This window comes from Carassius carassius, chromosome 1 (genome assembly GCF_963082965.1).
Source record: "Carassius carassius chromosome 1, fCarCar2.1, whole genome shotgun sequence".
In the NCBI taxonomy this organism is placed as follows: Eukaryota; Metazoa; Chordata; class Actinopteri; order Cypriniformes; family Cyprinidae; genus Carassius; species Carassius carassius.
Genome location: NC_081755.1, coordinates 44111964 through 44131903, shown reverse-complemented (window position 1 = coordinate 44131903; position 19940 = coordinate 44111964). Strand labels below are relative to the sequence as shown.

Genomic DNA, 19940 nt, shown 5'->3' with positions numbered 1-19940 from the left:
ACCTCCAAAATACTCTCCAGCCTTTGTTGAAGAGGTCACAGAAATGTTATCAATGATTTCCTCAGAGTTTGACTGTTTTGCTATTGCAGGGGATTTTATATTCACATAGATAATGCAGAAAAAAGAACTACAAAAAAAATAATAACGGTTCCAAACACTTTTGGCCTGATACAGCATGTGCATGTGCATGTACCCACACACAAAGGTGGACACACTCTAGATTTAATCATCAGTAGGGGTCTAATGATGTGGATGTGGCGGAAGACTAAACTTGAAATTCACTATATTATCTATAAAGACAGCCTTCATGCTTTTAATGTGAAACTAGTCACAGCTAGACAGAATTTCTTCTCAAATCTTATAAACAGTAACTTAAAAAACACTCATACTCTTTTTGCCACTGTTGAGAGACTGACAAACCCCCCAAGTCAGATTCCCAGTGAAATGCTCTCAGACAGCAAAAAGCAATGAGTTTGCTTCCTTCTTTTCTGAGAAGATCATCAATATCAGGAAGGTGATTAGCACATCCTCAAGTAATGCAGAGGTCAGACAGATTTGGCCACAATATGAAAAGATACTATGTCTACTTTTGAAGCAATTGATAGCCAAATTTTGGAAGAAATAGTGCAGCACCTAAAATCGTCAACCTACTATCTTGATACACTTCCCACATCTTTTTTCAAAAGTGTGCTTAATTGTTTAGAAGCAGATCTCTTAGAAGTGGTGAACGCCTCACTTCTTTCTGGGAAATTTCCAAACTCCCTGAAAACTGCAGTTGTTAAGCCCCTCCTGAAAAAGAGCAATCTTGATAAAACAAATTTTGAGCAATTATAGACCAATATCTAATCTTCCTTTTATAGGCAAAATTATAGAAAAGGTAGTTTTTAATCAGCTGAACGAATACTTAAACTCAAATGGATACCTGGACAATTTTCAGTCTGGTTTCTGACGGCATCACAGCACAGAGACAGCACTCATTAAGATAATAAAATTATATTCGCTTAAATTGTGACTCTGGCAAAATATCAGTGCTGGAATTGCTAGATCTCAGTGCTGCATTTGACACTGTCAATCATAACATACTACCAGAGAGACGGGAACACTGGGTCGGGCTTTCTAGGATGGTCCTCAAATGGTTCAGGTCATACTTAGAAGGAGAGGCTATTATGTGAGTCTAGGAGAGCATAAGTCTAAGTGTTTAGCCTGTATATGCTCCCACTAAGTCAAATAATGAGAAAGAACGAAATTGCCTATCACAGCTATGCTGATGATACCCAGATTTACCTAGCCTTATCTTCAAATTACTACAGCCCCATTGACTCCCTCTGCCAATGTATTGGTGAAATTAATAGTTGGATGTGCCAGAACTTTCTTCAGTTAAACAAGGAAAAAACTGAAGTTATTGCATTTGGAAACAAAGATGAAGTTTTCAAGGTGAATGCATACCCGTCAAACAACTAAAAATCAAGTTAGGAATCTTAGTGTGATTCTGGAGACAGACCTTAGTTTCAGTAGTCATGTCAAAGCAAATGTTCTAAATCATCTAAAATCATTGCAAGAATTAGATGTTTTGTTTCCAATCAAGACTTGGAGAAACTTGTTCATGCCTTTATCACCAGCAGGGTGGACTACTGTAATGGTCTCCTCACAGGCCTTTCCAAAAAGACCATTAGACAGCTGCAGCTCATCCACAACACTGCTGCCAGGATTCTGACTAGAACCAGAAAATCTGAGCATATCACACCAGTCTTCAGGTCCTAACACTGGCTTCCAGTTACATTTAGGATTGATTTTAAAGTACTTTTACTCATTTATAAATCACTCCTAGGACCTAGGACTGAAATATACTGTATTGCAGATATAAACCTAACAGAGCACTCAGATCCTTAGGATCGAGTCAGTTAGAAATACCAAGGGTACACACAAAACAAGGTGAGTCCGCCTTTAGTTATTATGCCGCCCGCAGTTGGAATCAGCTTCCAGAAGAGATGTCAAATGTAAATCTAGACTCAAAACTCATCTGTTTAGCTGTGCATTTATTGAATGAGCACTGTGTTTCTATTTTTAACTGTTTTAAATTCATTTTAAATAAGTACATTTTTAAATCATTTCCAAAGTTTTAAAATTGCTTGTTTTTATTTTTATTTTTATTCATGATTATGTTGCTTTCTTTTATGTTAAGCACTTTGAATTACCATTGTGTACGAAATGTGCTATATAAATAAACTTGACTTGGTAACACCACAGAGCCAATGGTAACTTGCAATATAAAGTCTGTGGTGTTATAATTATGTCTGTGGTGTTACTTCAAAATGACATAGACATAAGTGGCTGTGACACCAGTGTTTGATTGAAATTATTTAAAAATCTGAATGTTCTTAGGCTTTTAATTTATATATTTTATTAAACTAATTTGAAATGCATTTTATAAATATATTAAATATATTTAAATATATTTTATTAGAAAAAAACAAACGAGCGTTTTTACAAATTCTGCCTCTCATTTGCCACCCCAACTAAAGAATGACCCGGGTAACAACAACTGCTATCTGCAGAAATGCACTGATCTAAACTCCTGTTGCTCTTGAACTCCTCAAGTTAAGATTTACATTTAGTGATTTGGCAGTATCTTTATTTAAAATTGTTATTGCGGTCACTAGAGATGAGACATCAATGGAATATGGTCCAACTGCGAACCATGGGCACCAGCATGACTTTTATTGTAGAAGTTTTTATAGTTGTCACCACAGTCTTAATATGTGCAATGATAATTTCCTCTGTTCTGTTGCTTGTGTGCTTCTGGAGAGTCCAGTTCATCCTGTGATGACTAGTAAAATGTTCCTGTATCATTTACAACATGATTCACAGTGACAATCTAAATGTTTTTTTTTCTATTGGAGACTGCAGCATGACTGACAAATTGTTGGTCATTGTCTTGTTGGTTGGTGCTGTGGCACTACATAAATAAAAGTTCATCATCTGACATATAGAAACTCAATAGCTTGTTTACAGACATTAGCTCTATTCCAAAACTTTGACAATTTTCAGATGGTTAGGCTTGGAAACCTAAAAAGTACTGATAAAACTAATATTAATAATTAATATCATCTGTATTGAAATCAATCGTGAGTTGAGCCCTTCTTTCAGTCAAATATTTGTATGATGCACAGTTGCTGCACATGTAAAGATCTTCAAATGAGATTATCATGTTCACTCTCTGGAGGGAATGTAAACCCGTGAGAAGTAAGACTGTGGAGGTAAGAAGTGCTGCTGATCTGTAAGCATCAGTGTCTTGAAACGTGCTATGGATAGCAACAAATAACCAGTGAAGACAGGCAAAAAAGGGGTGACGTGGGCTCTCTTGGCCTCATTAAAGTCCAGTCATGCTGCTGCATTCTAGATCATTTGAAGAGGTTTGATTGCACATGCAGGAAGCGCAGCCAGAAAAGCGTTGCAGTAGTCCAGTCTAGAGATGACAAGAGTTTGAATGAGGAGTTGGGCTACATGTTCAGTTAGGAAGAGCCTGATCTTCTTGATGTTGTTCAGTGTAAACTTGTATCAGTGCTGACTTTGCAATGTGATCTTTAAAGGTCACCTGGTCCAGAAAGATTAACCCAAGACTTCTGTCTGATCTGAATAATAAAGAAACAGTGCCTTTTAAAAACATTATTGCAGCAGTGAAAGCAAAAGATCCATGACCTCTTGCTGCAGTCAATCAGGTTTTACATGTCAGTTGTGAAATATTTTGCACTTAGAACATAACCCAGTCATCACGTGAGATCATGCGATGATCAGAGGGACATCGCACCATTCTGATATTGTGATACTCACAGTGTGAATAATATGTTAGCTTATTGTAAATTCAAACAGGAGGTTAAAGAGCTGTCTGTCTGGTGCAGTCTTAACCCGGAGCTTTACACACTCAAAACAGTGGAGATGATCATGGACTTCAGGTTGGAATCCCCTGAACTCCCCCCACTCACCATCATGAACCTGGACTATATTGATAAAAGGCCCAGCAGATGTTATACTTCCTTCACCAGCTGAAAAAAATACTTGCCACAGGAGCTGCTGAAACAGTTTTAGTCTGCTATCATTGAGTCTGTCCTGTTTACATCCATAACAAATTAGACATCAAGAGACTAAAGCAGACAGTCATGACTCTGACCAGCCTTCAAGGTCTTTACATCTCCAGAGTGAGGAAAAGGGCTAAGAAAATGGACCCCTCACACACACCTATATTCACCCTGAACAATTAATCATCCATAATTACATTGTCCTTCACAACTAACATAGTTATGACATTTATATTAAACTGCACACTTTGTAAATAACATATCTGCATACTTATAACATATCAGTACATTCTTCTAAACAATGAAAGTTTTCCTATATTTCTATTTCTGTATATAGTACCTTATTTCATGTTATATATATATATATATAATTTAGTGTTGTATTACATCGCTAACTTGTTATTTCTATGCATGTCGCTCTGCACTATCATGTATGTCTGCATTGTTTGTACTTTCTTCTACACTGGAAGCTCCTGTCGTCAAGTCAAATTCCTAATGTGTGTAAACTTACTTGGTAATAAAGCTCTTCTTATTCTAATTCTGAATATGTTGAGAGAAGGCAGTTTAAATATCGGTCACCGGGGGACATTCTACTTCTCAACACTGGAAAAATGTGGACACTGCAGGATTTGTTAGCAAATCGTTTGTGCACTAATAAAACAAGATCTGAAAGCCACTCTGTGAGCTTCTCTTCACACTGCATGTGGTTTATATTGCATCATGGCATGATCAACTTCTTAGTAATGTGTCTTAAGCAAACTGTTTTTCTTTCAAAAGTACTTCCTTTTTCAACCTAGTCTCCCAGTTAAATATTGATGCATCTCTGATGTAGGCACATCTTTCTAAAAATGTTTATAAGAAGGAAAAAAATTTTTTTTTTACTGTGTCACTACTCATTCAAAAGTGTGAAACATAAAGTGACCAGTTTAGTCTGATTTTCCAACACATGACTTCAGCTGGTCCTTTTTAGATTAAATTAGATTCAACTTTATTGTCACTGCACATGTAAGGTACAAGGCAATGAAATGCAGTTTGCAGTTTATTGTACAATGTCACAACTGTAATACCATTACTGAGCAAATGGCTCGTATGAGAGAGTTGTTTTTAGTGAATCTTAATCTTCACTTATAACAACCCCAACTCTTTACAAAAGTGTTGAGTCATTATCACAAGGGGACTTGCGATTATGGTTCCGTTTTATTTGAATTGCAAAACACAGAAACAGCATGATTGCGAAAATGGATATGAGGCAATCTCCCAGAGATTACTTTGGACAATTACACAGAGCTAGGCTAACCCAAAACAAGCCACCTCACTCCTCCAAAAAAAAAAAAAAAAAAAAGCCCGCCGTCTCCCTCTTATCAGTAGGCCCACTATAAAAAGAGTGCTTAGGAGGCCAACAAAAAGTCCCCCTCAAACAACATAACTTAAATAAGCATAATGCAGTGTCACACTGTAATGATCACTGAAATAAGGAGAACTTATTTGACTGGTTACATCAAAATGTTTCAATTGGCCTAATTTAATTAATAAAATTTAATTCTCACTAATTATATTTGGCCAGTTGAAACATTTAGACGTAATCACTAATTCATACAAATTCAGTTAGGTCAATTGAAAAATTTAGATGTGATCAGTCATTAAAAATTAGATGGAGATTATTAAAATTAGTTCTGAATTTTTTTTTTTTCAATGAACTGTTATCTTGTATTTAAGGCTCATGAGACTAGAGACACTGACCTGTTGTTCAAGACAAGCCATAGTGTAAGATACACATTATTTAATAAAAAACAAATTAAAAGTGTTTGTAAATACATAGTAAGGAATATTTTCTTCAACAGGCATCAAATACTTAACAAAGAAAGGCACATGGATTCAAACTGAAATCATAATAATTAAATTTGTTTTAATGCCCATCCCTTGTCTTTGTGTATGAATATTAAACTGTGTTCACATGTACAAATAAATCAATGTCAAACTAAACACCATCTGTGTCAGAGTGTGATAGATATAGACAGAAATGCGATCATAGTTGTGGTTTGGTTTGTTCTGTTTCAGCTCCACTGCACTAACCAGTGAAGGAGGAGCAGCAGTTGTTCACTCTATTTCAATAAATGTATAAATACAATACAACACTGCCACTGCAATAAAAGCACCCTAATATATCATTCTTTATAATGGTAAATACATTTTCTGTTTAATGCTGAATGACTCATGAGAGTGATCCTATAGAAAACGTGCTTGTCTGAAATTTTCTGAGAACATGTAATAAGATAGCAACATTATCAACTGAATAGTTTTAAGACATGAGGTACATTTGTATGTCTTTAATATGTCATGATGTTCCTAAAGATCTGACTGCAGGTTTCAGGAAGTCTTGAGCCTTTAACACAGTCTGTGTCTTTAACTGTCTTTCATCATTCAGTCAGTATGGAGCTCAATCAACTTCCTCTTGTGCTCAGTGAGTATAATATTCTTTCTCTGTATTTCGGTGCAAGAGCCTATGGCGACAAAGCCCACCAGAAGCTCACCAAATTCAATGTAGACCAGCAACTGTATGGTTACCCACATTCTTCAAAATATCTTCTCTTGTGTTCAGCACAAGAGAGAAATTAATACAGGTTTGGGACAACGTGACAGTAAGTATATAATGACAGAAATGTAATTTTAGGTCAAATTTTAGGTTAAATTTAGATCTATCCCTTGACAGTAATGATAGTAGGCTGCATGTTTAATAGGCCTACTGTCGCTTCAAGAGTAAGACATGTATGCATCTAATATACAGGCACGTATGGGTTGTTTTCTCAACTGTTTACTTTCATTTAAGACATAATCAACTTGAGTCTACATGTAAACCTTGTGTGTTTTGACATTATCAGCGCAAAAGATTCGAATTTACCTGAGATCCTATGGTGAAATGCTGCAGATCCATTGGTTCATTTTTTATTAATTGCACGGTGCAATGGCCATGCAATTACACTGTGTGATTGTAAAGACTTCAGTCCTCTCTGTTTTTCCCCATTGCGTCTAGCGACAAAGTTCTTGTTCCTGTATCTAAGGGAACCAAGGTTACATAAGTAACTGAGTATGTTTTGTGCTTTGCAATGGTTAGGTATTATACTGTTGGGTATGTTTAGTAATAACTATTCAGATACCTCTGCTATTAGTCAGATGTTTTACTGTTTATCTGAAAACATCTCCACTGTTAATATGTTTTAATCTGTTTTATTCTGTGCAATTATCTTTATATATATATATATATATACAACCCGAATTCCGGAAAAGTTGGGACGTTTTTTAAATTTTAATAAAATGAAAAGTAAAGGAATTTCAAATCACATGAGCCAATATTTTATTCACAATAGAACATAGATAACGTAGCAAATGTTTAAACTGAGAAATATTACACTTTTATCCACTTAATTAGCTCATTTAAAATTTAATGCCTGCTACAGGTCTCAAAAAAGTTGGTACGGGGGCAACAAATGGCTAAAAAAGCAAGCAGTTTTGAAAAGATTCAGCTGGGAGAACATCTAGTGATTAATTAAGTTAATTGATATCAGGTCTGTAACATGATTAGCTATAAAAGCTTTGTCTTAGAGAAGCAGAGTCTCTCAGAAGTAAAGATGGGCAGAGGCTCTCAAATCTGTGAAAGACTGCATAAAAAAATTGTGGAAAACTTTAAAAACAATGTTCCTCAACGTCAAATTGCAAAGGCTATGCAAATCTCATCATCTACAGTGCATAACATCATCAAAAGATTCAGAGAAACTGGAGAAATCTCTGTGCGTAAGGGACAAGGCCGGAGACCTTTATTGGATGCCTGTGGTCTTCGGGCTCTCAGACGACACTGCATCACTCATCGGCATGATTGTGTCAATGACATTACTAAATGGGCCCAGGAATACTTTCAGAAACCACTGTCGGTAAACACAATCCGCCGTGCCATCAGCAGATGCCAACTAAAGCTCAATCATGTAAAAAGGAAGCCATATGTGAACATGGTCCAGAAGCGCCGTCGTGTCCTGTGGGCCAAGGCTCATTTAAAATGGACTATTTCAAAGTGGAATAGTGTTTTATGGTCAGACGAGTCCAAATTTGACATTCTTGTTGGAAATCACGGACGCCGTGTCCTCCGGGCTAAAGAGGAGGGAGACCTTCCAGCATGTTATCAGCGTTCAGTTCAAAAGCCAGCATCTCTGATGGTATGGGGGTGCATAAGTGCATACGGTATGGGCAGCTTGCATGTTTTGGAAGGCTCTGTGAATGCTGAAAGGTATATAAAGGTTTTAGAGCAACATATGCTTCCCTCCAAACAACGTCTATTTCAGGGAAGGCCTTGTTTATTTCAGCAGGACAATGCAAAACCACATACTGCAGCTATAACAACAGCATGGCTTCGTCGTAGAAGAGTCCGGGTGCTAACCTGGCCTGCCTGCAGTCCAGATCTTTCACCTATAGAGAACATTATGCGCATCATTAAACGAAAAATACGTCAAAGACGACCACGAACTCTTCAGCAGCTGGAAATCTATATAAGGCAAGAATGGGACCAAATTCCAACAGCAAAACTCCAGCAACTCATAGCCTCAATGCCCAGACGTCTTCAAACTGTTTTGAAAAGAAAAGGAGATGCTACACCATTGGTAAACATGCCCCGTCCCAACTATTTTGAGACCTGTAGCAGAAATCAAAATTGAAATGAGCTCATTTTGTGCATAAAATTGTAAACTTTCTCAGTTTAAACATTTGCTATGTTATCTATGTTCTATTGTGAATAAAATATTGGCTCATGTGATTTGAAAGTCTTTTAGTTTTCATTTTATTAAAATTTAAAAAACGTCCCAACTTTTCCAGAATTCGGGTTGTATAACAATTCTCATCTTCCTTAAAACTGAAACTCACTTAAAGCACAATCTAGATAGTCCAAACTTTTTTTTTTAGCTTGTTTTAAATCTGAATATTTTTTTTATCATCATCTGTGCTCAGATGCAATTATCTATTGACAAATTATAAGATAACATAAAATACACAAATGATCAGCTCATTGTTCACAAATTAATGAGTTTCTTCTCTTTGTGTTTTAGTGCTGATTTCGAACATCTGCTCTCAACATACTGAAGGTGAGTCACTTTGATTCATGTGATTCATTACATATAAGTGATACTGCAGTAACTTACAAACCAACTGAGGGTTGAGAAATTAGTGATTTTATTATGATTATAAATGCACCATTTTAAGACTGAGGTGTGACAATAAATACAATTTAAATCAAAGTATAGTAAATATCAAACAATGAGAGGACAAGATTTTCTGCTGAACACTCAAGTTTGATGTTTCAAAATTCTCAATGACTTTATACTGACAGATATTCCCACACCTACTCTTACTGTTGAGCCACAGAGTTCACTGTTCACTGGAGACTCAGTTACTCTGAGATGTGAGGTGAATCAGTCTTGGGATGGATGGGAGTTTTTCTGGTGTAAAAGCTTAAACACTGACTACTGAAGCTGCAACTAAAACAAACAATTAACTGAAAGTATCTGATGGAGGAGAGTACAGGTGCAGAGCACAAAAAGGATGACTTTACAGAAATTACAGTGAACCAGTAACAGTGACAATATACAGCAAGTATTTTCATCAAATAATGATCTGCTCAGAGAACACAATGAAAATAATTCACACAAGACACTGAAAAAGTGATTATAACAATTAGAGAACAACACTTCAGCCTAACCTAATTTAGAATGTGTGCTTTAAAATCAAGTAACTGATCATATATTGAAAACAGCACATTATTTTAATTGTGAATTGTTGTTATTGTACAGAAAGACCAAAATCCAAAGTGAGCATCACACCTGATGAACATGTATTCAGAGGAGAGACAGTCACTCTCAGATGTGACATTGATGGTGAAGGAGTCACTAACTGGAAGTACAGCTGGTATAAAGACGGTTCAGACAGTGTCTTCAGTGAACTACAGGAACACACATTCAGTTCTGTTACTGAGTCTGACGCAGGTAAATACTCCTGTTATGGAGCAGAGAGAGGAGGATCACGAACATCAAACATCAGTGATGAAGTTACACTGACAGTATCAGGTGAGTTTCGTCATCTCTTCATATACAGGTGCTTCTCAATTAATTTGAATGTCGTGGAAAAGTTAATTTATTTCTGTAATTCAACTCAAATTGTGAAACCTGTGTATTAAATAAATTCAATGCACACAGACTTTGTCATGAGTCCGGACCCGGTGTTCCTCCCTCTCACCACCAGAGGGCGCCACTTCCCCATCTCCTGGAATCATTCACCTTAACTCTACACACCTGGTTTACTCCGCACACCTATTTCACCCTCTCACACACACACCTGGTGCCTAATGTCCTTGCCTATTTACACACCACACTCCCACCACTCTGCCTGCCTGGATTAATTGTGAATTGTTGATCTGTATTTCTAGTGCTAGTGTTCCTCGAGATATGCATGTGTGTTCTTTACCAGCGGGACCCAGACCCTGTTTCTTCCAATGCACCGTCTCTACTGTGCCGTGAAATAATCCAGGCAGCAAACATGGGTACAGCAGGGAAGTGCCTTGATGTCCGCCAGGGATATCGTAGCATAGAGGATTACGCAAGCGACTTCGTGAGGGCAGCTCGGTTGTCAGCTACGGAGAAGACCTGCTTAATGGTCTCCTTCTGGGGAGGACTAGCCAAGCCCTTCAAGTCCCTTATGCCATTCTGGCACCCCGAGGAGTGGCTGGAGGATTCCATCGACCTGGCTCTGCAGTTGAACGGCTCAGCTGTCAAAGAGCATCGGCCTTCAAAGAGCATCGGTGCCCGCTGTTGTTCCCTGCGAGGCGGCGGGGCTCGCTTCTGGCCTTCAAAGAGCCGCGGTGCCCGCGGATGTTCCCTGCGAGGCGGTAGGGCTCGCTTCCAGCTTTCACGAAGCGGCTGATCCCACTGATGTTCCCTGCGAGGAGGCAGGGCTCGCTTATGGCCTTCAAAGAGCAGCAGTGCCCGCTGATGTTCCATGGGAGGCGGCAGGGCTCGCTTTCGACCGATGGAATCCTCCAGCCTCTCCTCGGGGGGCCAGAATGGCATAAGGGACTTGAAGGGCTCGGCTAGTCCTCCCCAGAAGAAGACCATTAAGCAGGTCTTCTCCGTAGCTGACAACCGAGCTTTCCCCACGAAGTCCCTTGCGTAATCCTCTATGCTCCGATATCCCTCGAATTTCACAAAGCAGCTGAGCCCGCTGATGTTCCCTGCGAGGCGGCGGGGCTCGCTTCCAGCCTTCATGAAGCGGCTGAGCCCGCTGATGTTCCCTGCGAGGTGGCGGGGCTCGCTTCCAGCCTTCAAAGATCAGCTAAGCCCGCTCATGTTCCCTACAGGCGGCGGAGCTCGCTTCTGGCTTTCACGAAACAGCTGAGCCCGCTGATGTTCCCTGCGAGGCAGCAGGGCACGCTTCCGGCTTTCAAGAAGCGGCTGATCCCGCTGATGTTCCCTGCAAGGCGGCGGTGCTCGCTTCCGGCCTTCAAAGAGCAGAGGTGTCCTCTGATGTTCCCTGTGAGGCGGCGGGGCTCGCTTCGGGCCTTCAAAGAGCAGCGGCTGCCGCTGATGTTCCTTGAGAGACGGCGGTGCTCGCTTCCGGCCTTCATGAAGTGGCTGAGCCTGTGATATTCCCTGCGAGGCGGCAGGGCTCACTTCTGGCTTTCACGAAGCAGCAGAGCCCGCTGGAACGTCTGAAATCCGTTCCTTAGAGGAAGGGTCCTGTCATGAGTCCAGACCCGGTGTGCCTCCCTCTCACCACCATAGGGCGCCACTTCCCCATCTCCTGGACTCATTCACCTTAACTCTACACACCTGGTTCACTCCGTACACCTGTTTCACCCACTCACACACAAGGACTATTGTCCTTGGCTATTTATACACCACACTCCCACCACTCTGCCTGCCTGGATTAATTGTGAATTGTCGATCTGTTTTTCTAGTGCTAGTGTTCCTCGAGATATGCATGTGTGTTCTTTACCAGTGATCGAGTTTGAACCCGTTTTGTTATGCCTTGTGGGCCTTTTTGTTTCAGTTTATTAAAAAGTAATTTTCCCTGCATTTGTGGTAGAAGTGATGGTTCTACCATAATTGTAACATAACAGTTTTAGCTTGAAGCTTGCACAAAACTAAAAAATGATCTGAGATATCATTGCTTGGTTGCATAATTTCAACACCATCAACATAAATTCCATGTGACAGTATTAAATCTAGAGTGTTATTTCGACAGATATGTTGTCTAACCCCAATAGAGTTCCGAATGTCTATAAATGCTGATCCCAATGCATCTTTTTCATTATTAACATGGATATTAAAATCACCAACAAAAAATCTGCAGCCAGCACTAATTCGGATGTAAAATCAGCAAACTCTTTAATAAAGTCTGTATGGTGCCCTGGTGGCCTGTATACAGTAGCCAGTACATACATCACAGGGGATTTATCATTAACATTGATTTCTCTTGATAATGTTATATGAAGCACCATTATTGCAAACAAGTTATACTTAAAGCCTGCCCTCTGGGAAATTCTGAAAGCATTGTTATAAATTAAAGCAACACCTCCCCCTTTACCTTTTGGACGTGGCTCATGTTTATAACAGGAATCTTGGGGGATAGACTAATTTAAAATAATGTAATCATCAGGTTTTAGCCAGGTCTCTGTCAAACAGAGCACATCTAGATTATGATCAGTGATCATATTATTTACAAAAAGTGCTTTCGTAGAAAGGGACCTGATATTCAATAAGCCAAGCTCCATCATTTGTTTATAAGTTTTGCATCTGTTTTTTATTTGTTGAACCTCAATTAAATTGTTACTCTTAAATTGGTTTAGACATTTTTTGTATTTTCTAGTTTGGGGAACAGACACATTCTCTATAGTGTGATATCTCGGTGTAAGAGTCTCTATGTGCTGAGAATTAACTGACTTCTGTGATGTTAGGCGGCTAGCAGATGGTCGGTTTAGCCAGTCTGTCTGCTTCCTGACCTGGGCCCCAGTTAGTTAAATACAAACTCTAAGACTATGTGCTATATTTCTAGAGAGAAGAGCGGGACCACCCCAGGAGGGATGAAGACCATCTCTTTTCACCAGGTCAGGTCTGCCCCAAAAGCTTGTCCAATTGTCTATGAAACCTATGTTATTCTCCGGGTACCACTTAGACATCCAGCCATTGAGTGATGACAATCTGCTATGCATCTCATCACCACGGTAAGCAGGGAGGGGACCGGAGCATATTACAATGTCTGACATCATGCTTGCAAGTTCACATACCTCTTTAATGTTATTTTTAGTGATCTCCGACTGGCGAAGTCGAACATCATTAACTGTATTTACGTTTAGCATTAGCCAGCACTTTTAAATTTGCCAATATGTCAAGTGCTCTGGCTCCCGGTAAACATTTGACTATGGTGGCTAGTGTCTCTATATTCACGTTCCGTACAATAGAATCACCAATAACTAGAGCACTTTCATCAGGTTTCTCAGTGGGTGCATCACTGAGTGGGGAGAACCTGTTTAATTTTTTGATCAGAACAGAGGAGCTGTGTTTTGACCCGCGACTATGCGGCATCACTGTCACCCAGTTGCCTCGTCTCTTCACTCTCTCTCCCGTCGCAGACCTTGCTGAACCACGCCTCCCCTGCCACACTACTTCAGTCTGTGTGCATTTAATTTATTTAATACACAAGTTTCACAATTTGAGTTATATTAATGAATAAAACGTAAATGAAATTTTCCGCAAAATTCTAATTTATTGAGAAGCACTTGTAAACACACACACACTTACATGTGGTTAATGAGTGATGTCTCTATTTCAGATAAAGCAAAGACAGTTTTAAGTGTTTCTCCAGAGAAGTGGTTGACTGAAGGAGATCCAGTGACTCTGATCTGTGAGGTTGAAGGCTCCTCTACAGGCTGGACATTCAGCTGGTACACTGAATATATTTCAGGTAAGATATAATGTGCTTTATGTGGTAAAATCTGAATGAACTGATTTCATAAAAAAATATTCTAGATATTAAAAATCAAACAAATAAACTATTCTGAGTACTGATTATACCAAGGTGATTTAAAAGTCTCATGTAAATAAAACTCATTTCTTGAGGTAACTCTATACTTTCACTTTTTACAGACTACAGAAGTCATAATTATCAGCTGCTCTCAGACAGAAGCAGAGGAGCTGGAGGAAACTACACTGTCAGTTCTGCTGCTCTAAAACACACAGGAGTTTATGTGTGCAGAGCAAAGAGAGGGAAACTAGCCTATAGCACATGGTATAGCAACACACAGTTAATATGGGTCACTGGTGAGTTCAAACTGTATCACAAGGTTACTACTGAATTGTGTTAATGGAGAAAGATGCTTTTTCTTCTAGCAGAGGTTAAAACAATTGTGGTGGCAGGGGTCAGCAGCATCTCGGGGTGACAAAGACATTTTCAATATTTCAGTGTAAAAGTTAATTTAATAATATTAATTTTTAATTATTGCCCACAACCATTCATTTTTACTTAATTAGAACTGAGATAATGGTGGATTAAATCAAATAACTGTCTTCTCAGGTGTTTCTCCTCCAGTCTCTCTGATCATCAGTCCCAGCAGAACTCAACACTTCACATCTGTCTCTCTCTCTCTGAGCTGTGAGGACCAGAGTAATTCTGATAGATGGAGAGTGAGAAGATACTCAGACGGATTTGGGCTGTTTGATTGTTCATCACGCTGGGGATCACAAAAAGGATCTACATGTACAATCAGCTACACTGTCCCACCATACACTGGAGTGTACTGGTGTCAGTCTGAATCTGGAGAGAACAGTCATCCTGTGAATATCACTATCCAACGTGAGTCCATATTTCCGTATATTTATTTATTTATTTATTTTCTGATTTAGTTTTTATTGCTATAATTTTCAATCAATAAACAAAGCAGTTGATTAAACAAAAACAGGATGCATCAGTCTGCACTACAAACAAACAAAAACTCAATGGTTAAGAGATCCCAAAAATTTTGTTTTGTAAGAAAATGTAAAAATCTTTATTATTTGTATTATATTTTGTTGCCATATGGTTGCCATATACTATTTACAATCAGCACACATTAAACAATTTTCTGTAGAGGATATGATTCTGGAGAGTCCTGTTCATCCTGTGACTGAAGGAGATTCTCTGACTCTACGCTGTTTATATGAACATTCAACTCCACCAATCCTCAGAGCTGATTTCTATAAAGATGGATCACTCTTCCAGAGTCAAACTACAGAGATGATCATCTCTACTGTCTCAAAGTCACATGAGGGTTTCTACTACTGCAAACACCCAGAGAGAGGAGAGTCACCCAAGAGCTGGATCTCAGTCACAGGTGAGACTGTACATCAATAAACACTACTGAAATATTTCTGTTTCATTTACAGCACTCTTCTAAATGTAAAATCTACTGCATGTATCTCAGCTTCCTCCAGATCATCAAGATCTGATGGTTTCAATCCCATGAGAATTGGAGTGACCGCAGGACTGACTGTGACATTTTTTATCATTGTTGTCTTGGTCCTGCTGTGGCGCTACAGAAAGAACAAAGGTTCATCTTCTGCCATATTGAAATTCAGTGATACATTTGCAGACACTAACTCTGCCTAAGGTGGTTACCTGGTCTTAACTCTCATAACTGGTTTAAAGGTAGATCATCTCAGGTGTGTTAGTTATTCAATACTCAAAAGTATTGATAAAAAAAATTTCATGTCTTTGTATCTAAATCAATTATGAGTTAAGTCCTTCATCCTGTCCACTATTTGTATGATGCACGAGCTGCTACATCTGAAAGAATCATTTATCACGTGTGATATCAGTTTGGATGCCGCGAGTGGTGAGGCTCACAGGGTTTTTGATCAGACTTAATGTGTGGTGAAGATTTAGATATTTCGACCTATCAAACATCTATTCATTAAGGAGATTAAAAGTGTGTTTTATGTTTGACATTACTTTTCCTGAGAATGTTTGCATGAACATTTTATGTTTAATTAGGTGGATGGTCTACCTCTAGGGTCAGTCATCAGAAGAACAGCAGTCAGATATCAGAGCAGAGTAAAGAAGGAAACAACACACTGCTGTCTGGTCAGTCTGAGTCATTACCATTGTTGCTTTACCGATTAAAGCCTAAAGTATACAAAGTGACTGAATATCAGTGGGCAGGGCCAATGCTGTTTTTAAATAGAAGGCCAATTTAAGCTCTGAAACATGCATGGTTTTGGTATATTACTTGGTTATATGCCAAAAGATCAAGGAAAATTTTATTTCTCATGCCACAACACCTTTGGTATTTACTTTTTGTCATGATTACATTTTCCCAAATCAACAGTTCTTTTCTAAATAATCAATTCAAATTATTTATAAGTTAACTTTGTTTAAAGCAAGTGTCTTTTGTCTGTTTTTCATTGTAGACAGTGTAAATGTACCTACTGAACTCACCTATGCTGATTGTGAAATGAAGTCCATAAAGAAGCAGAAAAAAATCAAAGGATACAAAGGTACACTTTAACAAAATGATCATAAAAGTAATGTACATCAGGGCTAAAGGACTCTGGGGTGAAATTTACATTACATGTTCCTAATGAAGATTTTGTATTGTTCCTAATGAAGTTTTTCCTACTCTTGGCATCTTCTAGGCAAAACCACTGTGAGTTCAGACATTATGTACACAGGATTGTAGATGGAAACACAAGGTGAATGTCGCACTTTAGGAAAGTGAAGGAACTACAGAAGCTGTAGAAATACAGTAAATCTACAACTATTTCTGTAAATCTAAGAATGAAAAAAAAGTGCATAAACATTTGTTCATATACATTCACGTGCTGTTACTGGATTTAGCGATTTGATGTACAGTATGAACACGCTGAACAGGTGGAGACCAGAAACATCAATGCTGTAAAATCTTTGAAATACTGAACACAGCACTTGATTCACCAGTACTTGATATTAGTGATGGAAGCCCTTGTGTGCCCTTATATAATTTGACAATTTAGTGGGACTTTCTTTCTGACAGTTGAGTGTGGTTTTGATTTTTGCCAAGTTTTCTTTGTCTTCTTGATATCAATTGTATTTGTTGCAGGTCCCTTGAAAACCTGGAAATAGTCTTTAAGAGTCATCTTTAAAAGAAAAAGTATAAAGTAAATATTTGTTGTTGTGTTTTTTTTTGCTAAAAAATGTTCACATATATATATATACAATAAACTACAATTTTGTAACATTACTCAAATTGTATTATAATTACATGATTATTATAGTAGTGAATAGTCTTCATTTTTATTATCATTATTATATATTATAAGTAACTATTTCAATTATTTCAGAATCAGAATCAGAATCAGAATGAGCTTTATTGCCAGGTATGTTCACACATACGAGGAATTTGTTTTCGTAACAGAAGCTCCGCAGTGCAACATAATGACAGCGACACAACAAAAAACACAAAATGGAATAAAAAAAAAATACAAATAGGTAGGTAAGGAACGAAGATATATAAATTGACAATACATGGCAGGTATATTACAATGAGCATTTATGTATGTACAGGTATATTATGTGCAAAAATTTAAGTTTACGCTTAGTATGTGTGTTAGATAAATAAGTGTATGTATATATAAATATAAATAGTGTAGTGTATTCCACAGTTTTTATCAATTGTTCATTAGATGGATTGCCTGAGGGAAGAAACTGTTCCTGTGTCTGGTCATTCTGGTGCTCAGTGCTCTGTAGCATCAACCAGATGGCAACAGTTCAAAGAGGGAGTGTGCTGGATGTGAGGGGTCCAGAGGTTAAACTTCCTCAGTTGGCGTGTACAGTTCTCTCTTCACCTGCAATACCACGACTTAGGTGCCCTTGAGCAAGGCACTGAACCCCCAAATGCTCCCTGGGCGCCGCAGCATAAATGGCTGCCCACTGCTCCGGGTGTGTGTTCACAGTGTGTGTGTGTGTGTTATCACTGCTCTGTGTGTGTGCACTTTGGATGGCTTAAAAGCAGAGCACGAATTCTGAGTATGGGTCACCATACTTGGCTGAATGTCACTTCACTTTTCACTCACTTAACCTCCTGTCTGTAAGCAGACTCGTCACCATCCTGAATGAGGCCGATGAGTGTGGTGTCGTCTGCAAACTTCAGGAGCTTGACAGAGGGGTCCTTAGATGTGCAATCGTTGGTGTACAGGGAGAAGAGCAGTGGGGAGAGAACACAGCCCTGGGGAGCTCCGGTGCTGATTGTACGGGTGCTGGATGTGTATTTTCCCAGCCTCACTAGCTGCTGACTGTCTGTCAGGAAGCTGTTGATCCACTGACAGACAGAGGTGGGCACGGAGAGCTGAGTTAGTTTGGGCAGGAGGAGGTTTGGGATGATCGTGTTAAAGGCCGAGCTGAAGTCCACAAACAGGATCCTCACATAAGTCCCCGGTCTGTCTAGGTGTTGCAGAACATAATGCAGTCCAATGTTTACTGCATCGTCCACAGACCCGTTTGCTCTGTAGGCAAACTGAAGAGGATCCAGCAAGGGTCCAGTGATGTCCTTCAGGTGGGCCAGCACCAGTTTTTCAAATGACTTCATGACCACAGACGTTAGAGCCACAGGCCTGTAGTCATTTAGTCCTGTAATTTTGGATTTCTTTGGGATGGGGATGATGGTGGAGAGTTTGAAGCATGAAGGGACTTCGCACAGCTCCAGCGATCTGTTAAAGATCTGTGTGAAGATGAGGGCCAGCTGGTCAGAACAGGATTTCAGACAGGCTGGTGTAACACAATCTGGGCCTGGTGCTTTTTTCCTTTTCTGCTTCCGGAAGACCTGGTGCACCGAATCCTCGCTGATCTGAATTGCAGGTGTGGGGGAGAGGGGGGATGCAGGAGGTGTGAATGGTGAGAGCGCTTGATTGGACATGTGTTCAGGGCGGGTTGCAGGAGTTGTTAATGGTGTGAACAGTTGTTTGGAGAGGTGTACAGGATGGGTTGCAGGAGTTGTAAATGGTGCGAATGGTTGTGTGGGGAGGCGTTCAGGGCAGGTGATGGGTGTTCTTTCAAACCTGCAGTAAAACTCGTTCAGATCGTCTGCCAGTCGTTGATTCTCCACAGTGCTGGGGGGTGGTGTCTTGTAATTGGTGATCTTCTTTAGACTTTTCCACACTGATGCGGAGTCGTTCGAAGTAAACTGAGTCCTTATTTTTCCAGAATAATTCATCTTTGCCACTTTGATCTCCTTTTCCAGTGTGTATTTAGCTTGTTTATACAAGACATTGTATAAACAGGCTGGTTATTATTCATTATTAAATCATGTAATCATGGCTTCATGACCTGGCAGCTTTTTAAAACTATTCTTCCACTGGATTGAGCCTTAATCGGCAACAAAATCACCATCAAGCCCCATCATGTTTGACTGATCTTTCACACCGGGTAACAACAACTGCTATCTGCAGAAATGTACTGATCTTAACTCCTGTTGCTCTTGAACTCTACAATGTAAATTTTACTTTTAGTTGTGTGTCAGTATCATTGTATAAAATTGTAAAATTGTCGTTGTTGTTGTCAAATCTACATTTCATTTGTCTCAATCCCATGAAAATGAAGGGACTGTAGGACTGACACATTTTTGTTCATTGTCTTCTTGGTCCTGCTGTGGCGCTACAGAAACAACAAAAATTCAACATCTGCCATATTAAAATTCAACAACATGTTTACAGACATTGGCTTTATTCCTAAACTTTGTGAGCTTTTTGGTCGTTTTCAGCTGGTCAGGCTGGGAGACCAATTTAAGCTCAGGATCACATTATATCACGTTTATATCAAGTTCACTCT

The 19940-nt window shown here is 39.1% G+C and overlaps 2 protein-coding genes and 1 long non-coding RNA gene across 11 annotated transcripts in view; 1 reads left to right on the top strand and 2 right to left on the bottom strand.

Moving 5' to 3' along the window:
* Positions 1-19940, top strand: part of LOC132151902 (Fc receptor-like protein 5) — a 628771-nt gene that overhangs the window by 264903 nt on the left and 343928 nt on the right. For 5 of the 6 annotated variants that reach the window (XR_009436453.1, XM_059560447.1, XM_059560465.1 and 2 more), the window contains 5 exons: positions 9905-10177; positions 13938-14069; positions 14252-14425; positions 14679-14957; positions 15232-15474. Coding sequence is in view for 5 of the 6 variants with exons in the window: in XM_059560447.1 (XP_059416430.1) it covers positions 9905-10177; positions 13938-14069; positions 14252-14425; positions 14679-14957; positions 15232-15474 (1101 nt within the window). In the remaining variant the exon portion in view is untranslated. Of the gene's footprint in view, positions 1-9904; positions 10178-13937; positions 14070-14251; positions 14426-14678; positions 14958-15231; positions 15475-15564; positions 16112-19940 lie in introns of those variants that run through there. The other variant, XM_059560457.1, reaches the window with a different exon arrangement.
* The window catches only part of LOC132151994 (high affinity immunoglobulin gamma Fc receptor I-like), a 98519-nt gene that overhangs the window by 32902 nt on the left and 45677 nt on the right, over positions 1-19940 (bottom strand). The gene's annotated exons all lie outside the window — the stretch shown is intronic.
* On the bottom strand, positions 10896-13333 carry LOC132152119 (uncharacterized). The gene is made up of 3 exons (XR_009436482.1): positions 12571-13333; positions 11134-11365; positions 10896-11073 (listed from the first exon to the last, which is right to left on the bottom strand). It is a non-coding gene; the product is annotated as an uncharacterized LOC132152119 (long non-coding RNA).